This window comes from Solanum tuberosum, unplaced genomic scaffold (genome assembly GCF_000226075.1).
Source record: "Solanum tuberosum cultivar DM 1-3 516 R44 unplaced genomic scaffold, SolTub_3.0 scf00629, whole genome shotgun sequence".
Taxonomy (NCBI): domain Eukaryota; kingdom Viridiplantae; phylum Streptophyta; class Magnoliopsida; order Solanales; family Solanaceae; genus Solanum; species Solanum tuberosum.
In genome coordinates this window covers 57,483-67,825 of record NW_006239549.1, presented here as the reverse complement: position 1 = coordinate 67,825, position 10,343 = coordinate 57,483, and the positions used below count along the sequence as shown (strand labels likewise).

The window sequence follows — 10,343 nt, the reverse complement described above, 5'->3', positions numbered from 1 at the left end:
ATTTGACTTTCGTAAATAACAGAGCCAAATAAAAAATTCTAATGAACAATAACATTTTTTCAAAACAATTTAAAAATAAAAATGATGGAATACAAAATAATATATTATTACTTCACTATCTTTTTCGAATCATACTTTTTTTCCTCTTACCATATTTTAAGACTCTTTAATTATTAGTTCTCTTAATACCGCTTACCATGTATTTTCTTATATTACCATATATATTCTCCTAATATCTCTTAGCATATATTTTGACGAAGATAAAAAGTTCAATAAACATCTTAAAGGAATTTTATGCTTTTAAAAGTAATATAAATATAGATTATGTTATTTTATTAAAATATAATTAAAGATTTGCCCCATATTTGGAGACATCCAAACTTGCTCCTTGATAAGCGAAACGCCTTAGAATTTATATTAGCTTAATTTGCATATATATAAACACGTGGGAGGTTTTTAATGGTTTTTTGAAATAGTATTAGGAATACCGCAAAACTCGTAACCTTTTTGCAGATTCAATATATCTCAAGACATGCGTTCACTCTGCAGCAATTGTTGTTGAAGAAGAAGAATCACATTACACTAAGTAAGGTAAGAATAAAGACTGTAAGTTAATTTACATAGTAGTATATATGTATTTATAGGCTAATTATTGTTAAAATTGAAAATGGGGTTTTGACATTTTTTTTAATCCATATTTGTACTAGCCATGAAAGAGATTAGAGATGGAGCACAGTCCAACCGTACTCCACTAGTTCTTGATGTAGGTGATTTCAAGGTGATGATCATTATTTACAATGCAACATAATTTTAGTAGTAATTTGTTAAAATAGCCATGTTTAATGTGTGTGTCATGCAGGGGGATTTTTCATTTGATGGTTTGTTTGGTGATTTGGTAACTGAGGTATTGCCTTCGTGTCTCGAAAAAGAAGTAGATTCATTAGAAGGTCATGGCAACATTGATGGAATATCGAATGGGCATATGAGGGCACCATCAATGTCAAATGCAGGGAAGTTACTCTCAAGCCCACTGTTTCCTGAAGTTGATGCCTTGTTATCTCTGTTTAAGAATTCTAGCTCACAATTGGTGGAACAAAAAAGACAGGTATATCGTTATGCAATATCGACTATTCATTCTCGAGAGTTTTTAATTAAAACCCCTTTATCTTTGATGTGCTATTAAGGTTGATGCAAAGTTAAGCAATCTCACAAAAGAAGTTTCTGTTCAAGACCTGAAGCACCGTAAGACACTTGCTGAGGTCAGTCAGTAACACTCACACACATGTGTGTGTACATAGTTTTGGCATAATAAGATACATCATTAGTTTAATGCGAAACCTTCTTTTTATTTGAGATGATGATCATGGATTCATGGAACTAGAATTGAATAATCGAAGCATGAAATGATGACCTGGTTTAAATGATATTCTATGATGTGAAAATGTACTTGATATGTTTAATACACTTGTCTCGATAAAGCAGGATAGACATTTGGTTTTTCATTTGCCTCTCAAATCATCTTTTGTTTATGTTATACTTGTAATCGTCTTTAGTATCTTTGATGTTACATGGAGCTTCTTTATTCACATTGATCTTCTGAAAACCTTGAGCTTAGCTTTTATGAGTATTAAAAAATGTGCAGCTGGAAAAAGGTGTTGATGGTTTGTTTGGTAGCTTTGCACGTCTGGATTCGCGTATATCAAGTGTCGGTCATACTGCTGCCAAAATAGGAGATCACTTGCAGGTAAATGCTATCTCTGCTTTATTACTTAGACTGTTTAGTTCTTTGCTAGTGTAATTACAAGAAATTAGTTTACTTCTATCTGATTGTTTCTGTTGTAACACAAGTAAGAAAGTAACATTTGGTTCTTGATCTTCAATTGAAGTTTGATACTTCCAGAAAAACAAGTGTGCTTCGTCCATTAAAAGAATGCCACCTTTTCTGCGGACAATAGAAAGACATTTCTTCTAAAAAATTCAATTTCTCTAGATCAATCTGTTTTTCAAGTTATTTGAGACTGAGTTTGTACATTCATAACCTTTGTTGCCTGTCAGAGTGCAGATACTCAGAGAGAATCTGCTAGTCAGACGATAGAGCTCATAAAGGTAAACGTGTAACCATCTAAAAGTCATTTCATTCATGGAACTTTTATTGCGTCTGTGTTCTTTATGAAAAAATTGATGGTATAAATTGACTTCCCTCCAACAGTACTTGATGGAGTTCAATAGAAGTGCAGGAGACCTGACACAACTTTCTCCTTTATTCATTGATGATAACCGTGTTGCTGAAGCTGCTGCTATTGCCCAGAAATTAAGTAATGCTCATTACCATTCTTTGGATATTCTCAAAACAGTAAATGTGAAAATTCTTTGCCAAATTTTGTTTTAAAATCTTTGGTTGAGCTGACTATTCTAAGGTCAAACTAGATAACTGGTAATAACTTGCAACCAGGTCAAAAGGTAATAACCATGCTTATCACTCTTGACTTTTTTCCTTTACTTCTGCTTTCCAGTTTCCATCTGATCTTTCTTTGCCAACAAAAAGTAAGGGGGATATTTTGTCCATTGTTATTATTAACGGTGTAATATTTTCGTTTTTCACTTGTACCAAGAATCAGATGCCTTCATTAGAAAAATTATCAATTATCAATATTCCTCCTCCTTTTGTTAATTATTACCTGAGAAAGCTCAGTGTTTCTGACTCTCAGACAACTTATCTATCTCAAGTTGGTGCTTAGGATATGCTGTGATCGCACATTCATTTTAAGCGTTTACTCCATTATCATATTTCTCCGTTATTTAACTATACTATTTATTACCTACGGATTTAAGGCGTATTATTTTCGTTTTACCTCTTCTGAAGTTCTCTCTTTCTGTCCTTCTCATATTTTCCCTTGTTGGTTAACTCTCTTCAGTTTCAACTACCCTCAGAGTAGCATGATTAGGCAGTACCTTTGGCTTCTTTCGAGGTGTTGATGCTGTTAATTAATTAGCATGATTTTAGGAGACTATTTTTCCAATAGTAGTTATAGGAATATAATATTTCCTTTGATTGATTTTCCTGAATTAGTTATAGGATTCATTGAATTAATAACCCTTCTCATGGGATGGAAAGGCATACTGAAATACGAAATAAGCCTGTTCTTCTTCTCAAATTCTTCAGTAACATCTAAAAATATCATGTCGTCACCAAAAATAATTGAGAAAACTTAAAATTTTAGGTTCGGTTTTTTTCTTCTGATAACTTTGTAATGTTTAACTAGTTCTCTTTCTCTGGAGAATTATCATAATGGGGATACTTGATACAAGGTTGGGTCATTTCTGTCTTTTTACTTTTTCTGGATGGGTGGTGGGATTTCCTGAGAATTACACCGGACGGAGAAATTTGACAGCTGGGTTGCTTCAGGTTATTGACTTATTCTCTTATTAACCGTCTGATCTCCCATTGGTGATACTGCATAAGGTTTTTGTTCTAATTGTCAATACGTACACTAAAATATTTACTTCTCATCAAGTCCTTCGATGAACGAGGATATTCGAGGACATTTAATCGTCCACTATTTCAGCTTCTCCTGTTTATACCATTAAAAACAATGATCTAATCCTGGTTCCTGTACTTGGTCTAGAGGATTGGAGCAACAGAGAATTTTTGTTGCTGCATTTACATTTTCTTTTTTTGTCATTTAAAAAGAAGCCTTTGAGTGATTAATTGTATATCCTTCACCTTAGAGAATCTGTTTTCATCTTCAATTGTGTAACAGTATGATTTTTCCCCAGATATAATCACATTTAAGTAATTTGCAGGATCATTTGCTGATGAAGATATTGGAAGACAAAAAACAACTGTCTCCTCTGCTGTTGGAAATGCAACTTCAAATAAAGGATTGGAAGTTGCTATCACAAACCTCCAGGAGTACTGCAATGGTACAACAGCGAACTACTTATTTCTTTAACTACTGATGTTTTAGTGCTCCTCATGAATTTATTCTAATGTCGTGTTTGCAACTTCTGTTCTTCTTGACTAGCTAGTTTTTCACAAACTACCACCCCAAGAAATGGAGAATCTGAATTGCTGCAGAAAGTCCCTTTTGTTTTAGAGGAGCATAATATATGATTGAACTTGTTTTGATGAAAAAAGTAGAGCAGAAGTAGGTTATTTGTCAGTAGAAAGATATGAAGTATTAAGAACCTTCTGACAACCCTACAACAAACTTCTTAAGAGATTTCTTAGGATGTTCACATTCTCGCTTTGTGCTTTTATATTTTATTAGTATCTATAATTACTCTTTTCTTTCCTTTGAGAGGGTTTTAGAGTTTGTTATACCTACTGAAAAGGATTGGGTGGTGAATCTACTTGTAAAAGCTGGAGTCTAGTGGCATGTTGTCAAAGGCGCACAAAAAGGTGTGCTTTAGGTCCTGAAGCTAGGTGCAAAACAGGTTGGCTGCTTCGCTCGCTTAGGTAGTTCTTATGTTCAGGCACCAAGCAATAAGACCTGCTTTTTTTATTACCCATGAGATCTATCTTGAAGATGGCAACACTAAACAATAATTATTCATCTAATTAGTCCCCCGGTCCCAATTTATGTGAAGGTGTTTGATAGGACACGAAGTTTAAGAATGAAAGGAAGACTTTTGAAACTTGTGGTCTAGAATAAGCCATAGATAATTGTGTGACTCATCTCATTAAGGGTATAATGGGAAGTTTCAAGTCAAATTGTTACTAAATATAGAAGGTGTCCCTTTTGGGATTAAACTTAAAAGGAAATAGTGTCACATAATTGGGACGGGGGAGTATAATCTTTTCAATTTTAATCGTTATTAGACATCAATGATGTTCTGGTCTGGTATGAAAGACATGCTTGACATCAATAGAAGTGCTTAAGACTCAAACCAACAGGATTTTCAATTATGAACTCAGCCATGAGGTTCTTATGCTGTGTGTAGTCCAGCATGAAGCACGTCTCAGACCAATGAACAGGCACAGTATCTTTGAAACTCGTAACATCGACGTCTTACTCTTTTTCATGTCTCTTTACTGTTTTTTCATCTAGGAAGATGTATGGACAAGTTAATAAAGGGATATACAGATGTTCATTTGGTGCATCTGAATCCATAAGAATAATTAGAACAAGGAAAGAGGCCAATTAAACATTTGTTGTTTAAGTAAGGGCAATAATGCATGCTAAAATGCTATGTTCTAGCTCTTTCAATGACCATATTGCTCTGACTCCTAAAATTTTGCACAATGGATGTAAATATGGCATATCATATTAGAAGACTAGACCTTAAAAGGGCATAGAGTTGCAAATACCTTTTGTTCATTCTCAGGTTTCTCGTTTTAATTTTCAGGAAGTTTCTCGTGGAAAAGTAGCAAGTTCTGTTTTAACTTGTAAAAATTGATCATAGCAAACATTACTTGCATAATCTCTCTGTAGTTTCAAATGGATTTTTTTGATATGGGCACATAGTACTGCGTTTTAAGATCTAAAGACGTACTAAGCATAGTCCTCAATTTTTACATTTGCTGTTTGGATGCCTAGCTTTTGTTTTCTTCTGATGGTTTTAGCTAGCTAAAGTGCTCTTGGTTGATATATTTATTTAATGTCTTTCCTATGATGTCACATTCATAGTTTCATTTTAAAGGACTTTCTAAGTAGTCTTCTTATTTGGTGACCTGCTAGCCTTGGAAAACAGATTATTAGCTCGATTTGATACAGCTACACAGAAGCGTGATTTGTCTACAATGGGTGAATATGGTAAAATTTTGTCACAGGTAAATTAAGCCGTTTCAGTAGATCTGTCATAAGTACTTCATGTTAAATCTCTATTAAACTTCCTGTAAACAGGGGATAACGTGAAAGTTTTTTATTTTTTCTCTGGAATTTAAACCTGATTCTTGGTGTTTTCTATTGAAAAGAACACCTCATCTTTTGACATGTTCGTTCTCCAAACAGTTTAACAGGGGTACCAGTGCCATGCAACACTATGTGGGATTACGTCCCATGTTTGATGTTGAGGTGATGAATGCGGATGCTAAATTGGTCCTTGGTGATGAGGGTGCCCAACCCAGCCCTAGCAATGTTGCTCATGGCCTTTCTTCAATGTTTAAAGAAATTGCAGGTTATTTTGGTTGAAGTTTATAAAACGGTGTTTCTCTACTAAATGCATGCCTTTTGAATTTTAACACCTTATCTTTCTTCCAGACACGGTGCGAAAAGAAGCAGCCACTATAGCAGCAGTTTTCCCTTCCCCTAAAGATGTAATGTCGATATTAGTTCAGGTATGGTTGATAACTACTTATGGTGTGCTTGAGGCAGTTATGTCTATCTTGTTTTTTGTATGATGGTGCTGCAGCAGCAAAAGAAAGCTAGTTCAGACTTGTCGTCGCAGAGCTTTAACAATGTATGCATAAAAAGAATAAAATATCTGTGGACGTGCACCAGTTAATTTAGACAAAAACAATTTCTATCCATGAATGTCTGGAGTTTCCTCCAAATTTTCTGCCTGATATTTTCCATTCCAGTAAAGTGCTTACTGAGTGAGTATTTCCACAAAAGAAGTGCAATTATGGAACTGGTAACTAATATATTGAGGTTATGAACAGCGTGTCTTGGAGGATCGTGTTCCAAAACTTCTAGAGAAGCTCCTACTGAAACCATCTCTTGTTAACCCACCTCCCATGGCAGAAGGCGGACTTGTATTAGTAAGTGATGTTACAGAGATTGTTCATTTCTATCAGAAGAGGAAAATATGGCCTTTGGCTGACTCTTTTGTTGCCTTTGAATGTTCAGTATCTCAGATTGCTGGCTGTCGCATATGAGAAGACACAAGAGTTTGATAAGGAGTTGCGTAGTGTCGGATGTGGTGACTTGGATGTTGAAGGTACAATTGAAATAACCTTTGTGCCATCTCATTGTTACCTTAATATAGCTGTTGAAATTTAATAAATGTGCTACAAAACAGAGGTGGCATGTGCCAAAATCTGCATATGACTGCTTAATTTGGCGAACATGCTGGCATTTTAAGGATTTACCTTACAGAGACATGTAAATGCATGATTTAAGCCTCTTGAGTCTTCATTCTGAAATCTCTGTCAACTAGGACAGTTAATGACAAGGTTCTGAAGAAATAAAGAGTTGTCTATTATGGGCATATTATGCACTTCACGGATAGAGGAAATTAAAAAGAAGAGATAAAGGAGGACAGGGTGTTCAGCAAAAGTGGTAGGGAAATACAGATTCTTGAAGAAATTTGAGTATTAGGTATTGCTAGAAGGCCAGGTTCTTAATAAAAGAGAAGTCTTGACACCCAAGTTATGTTCTTTTCCGTCGTTGAAGCATGTACTGCTTCAGACATTAATGATCAATTAATATTGTAGAGTCGTTTTTCTCCTTTACCTGTTTAACAGAAATGGAAAATACATGAGTCTATATCAAATCTTAAGTGTTATGTTTCTTGTAATTTGCTAAGATTGTTTCTACATCTAACTTCAGTTCCAAGTATTACAGAAAACGTTCTAGTCCTGTTAGGTCACTTACTGTGGTTTACTTCCATGGTTCATTTGGGTACTAGAATCAGTTTCTTGAAGATACTCACTTCTGTTTTTACCACGAGGTCAATCTAGATGGTTTTGACCATAGGCTATTTCCTTTTATAATTTGTTTGACTGACTTTGTTTATGTCAATTATATTTGTCATCTCCATTTTCTTCTGGTTCAGGTTTGACTGAATCACTGTTTTTACCACACAAAGATATATACATTGAGTGCGAGCAAGCCTCTCTTAAACAACTTTACAAAGCTAAGGTTTGTGGCAATTTCTCCTTCTGAACAGTCTTATCACTCTAGTTTCTGTTTAAGGCACTCCTTTCTCTCTCTTGCTTAGGTAAAAGAAGGAAGTTTTGGAAGAAGCTATTTTCCACAATGTAAACAATCAGAACTCCTAAATGAAGTAAAGAAATTATTGGTTGTCAATTTCTGGTATAACCTGGTTCTAGGGAACCTTGAAATATTTCTGTTCCAAAGCACCAAGTAGGTGCCATGTAAATTGCAAAATATTTGCTCCACATAGGCTCCTACCAAATTAAACTTAGCTTGCATGAAATTTGGTATTCTAGCTGACAAGGCTACCTGCTTCTGGAGAGCGTTAAACAATATTGAAGCTCCACAATGTTATTGTAACAATGATACCCAACAACTTTCTTAACTTATAGATGTTTATGAAAGTGTTCCACCTGTAATATAGCATTCTGGTGAGCCTTCTCTTGAACAATTTTGAACAGACCTCTTGTTTTAATTTGCAGATGGATGAACTGCGTAGTGAATGTCAGCTATCCAGCTCTGAGTCGTCTGGGACAATTGGACGCTCAAAAGGTGCTTCAATAGTACTTTCTAACCCGGAAATTTCTGTCACTGTGGTAACAGAGTTTGTTCGCTGGAACGAAGAAGCAATATCCAGATGTAGTTTGTTTTCGTTACAGGTATATATGACATGTTTCAAGATCTTGCTGAAGCTGCACCTTCATCATCTCTCAGTCTTTTTCCTTTGGCTGGAAAACTAAAAGGAACTAGTTATTGTATTAAGGCTCGTGCCGGAGTAGATTCATTCACATCATGTCCATTTTCAAGTCCAGTAGAATTTTTGACCTATTCTCTTAAAAAGATGCTTTAGGCTAGTCAGATTAGAATTTAGATTGAAAAGATGTTTATCCATATGACTGTTGGTAGTGATTGTGTAAGTTCCTCTACTTTGGACATCGTGTATGCGGAGATTTCCCCTGGCATACCAGTAAATTATTTATTTCGTAGACAGGTTAGTTGAATAGTGGAAAAGCTATAGTTGACACACATACAGAGGGAGTGAGAGTCTTCTCCATACTTTCTTTAGTAAGAAATATAAATTTTATTCAGAAGACCTCAGCATCAAGACTGTTCTGATTTTATGCAAAATAGCTAGATTTGTCCCTTAAGAATGTAGGCAATCTACAAAATCCAGTACTGTATCTTGTCATTTACAACCATTCCTTCACATCAACCTGTAATCCTACAGAAAAAACTTTTAATTCTAAAAAGACTTCAACTTTTAGCAAAACAGGAATCTGATTCCTCTCGAAACACATGTGATCTCTTTCTAGCCAAACGGTCCAAAATATACATCATGGAATTCTTCTCCATGCCTACATCTGATCCTTAGCTTTTCTCCTTGCCAACTTATTACTGTTTGTTTTAAACTGAAGGCACTGTCCCTAGATTCAATATAAGTTCAATAATGTATACCAGATTTGCCAAGTAAAGTTACAATGTGGCCTGTAGTAATCAAATATGTTGTAGTTATCTTTTTTTAGTGTCTTCTGCTGCTGGTACACGTCTTTAGGCCATTCTCCTAACTTGATGATCTATTTGTTGACTGTTATACTTAGTAGTTAAAAACCTACAGGGATTAGCTAATTGATTATACGTCTTATATACAGCCTGCTGCACTTGCTGCTAGCATTAAACCTGTTTTCACATGCCTTCTGGACCAAGTAAGTTCATCACCTCCTTTTACGTTTATAGTTTGTTTCAATTGTTGCCGTCTTTTAGTTCTTTCATCACTGGGAGCATGCATGAATCAAGTAGGAAATTCATAGAAGGTACAATATATATCTTATATGATATATATCTAAAATATGTGTGTGTGTATATATATATATATATATATATATATATGTTGTCTTCTGCATGTTTTTTGAATTCATGTAAGCAATATCTCTAATGCAGAATAAGGAGTTCTATTTTTACTGTTTGCTTTTTCCTGTGGAAATATCTAGCATTTGTATAGAAACATTAATGACGATGAAAGCAAAAGTACCATTAAACTTTGGTAATATCGTTTTGCTTTATTGTGGGATAAAAGAGCTTTGACAAGTGTTAAAAGAGTGGGAGGAGACAAGCAAATCTCCCAAAATCTTTGGTTGCACCATACTTTTTTTTTTGAAATTGGTAAATTGTATTCATTCAGCATTAATGCTATGTTGGCCACCTCCAACAAGTTTACAAAAAAGAAAAGAGAGATACTTACAAAGAGCCTATAAAATTGTCACGACCCGAGTCTACACCCTGGACGTGGCTGGCACTCAAGAACCATTGCTGGTCCCCAAGCGAACCCTCATCCTGACTGACTACAAGTGGAAGACTAACTTAAGCATACAAAAGCTTAAAACTGAATAAAATTCAATAAACTCAACTTTCCAAAACTTTAACTCAAATGAAATACTCTGAATATAAAAATAATATTCAACTCGCCATAAAATAGGCAACTTAAGTCTTTAAAACATTTAATAAAATAAATGATACAAACTTCTC

General features: G+C 34.8%; 1 protein-coding gene across 1 annotated transcript in view; it reads left to right on the top strand.

Annotated features, from left to right (window-relative positions):
- The first annotated feature begins 458 nt into the window (after window positions 1-458).
- The window catches only part of LOC102598940 (exocyst complex component SEC10-like), a 24,047-nt gene continuing 14,162 nt past the window's right edge, over window positions 459-10,343 (top strand). Inside the window, exons 1-16 of the mRNA XM_006366324.2 lie at window positions 459-591; window positions 708-778; window positions 860-1,105; window positions 1,185-1,259; window positions 1,643-1,744; window positions 2,056-2,106; window positions 2,210-2,315; window positions 3,805-3,924; window positions 5,682-5,773; window positions 5,955-6,120; window positions 6,204-6,280; window positions 6,605-6,703; window positions 6,792-6,882; window positions 7,720-7,805; window positions 8,303-8,479; window positions 9,470-9,523. Of these exons, the coding sequence (XP_006366386.1) occupies window positions 710-778; window positions 860-1,105; window positions 1,185-1,259; window positions 1,643-1,744; window positions 2,056-2,106; window positions 2,210-2,315; window positions 3,805-3,924; window positions 5,682-5,773; window positions 5,955-6,120; window positions 6,204-6,280; window positions 6,605-6,703; window positions 6,792-6,882; window positions 7,720-7,805; window positions 8,303-8,479; window positions 9,470-9,523 (1,611 nt within the window). The 5' untranslated portion in view covers window positions 459-591; window positions 708-709. The remainder of the gene's footprint in view (window positions 592-707; window positions 779-859; window positions 1,106-1,184; window positions 1,260-1,642; window positions 1,745-2,055; window positions 2,107-2,209; window positions 2,316-3,804; window positions 3,925-5,681; window positions 5,774-5,954; window positions 6,121-6,203; window positions 6,281-6,604; window positions 6,704-6,791; window positions 6,883-7,719; window positions 7,806-8,302; window positions 8,480-9,469; window positions 9,524-10,343) is intronic.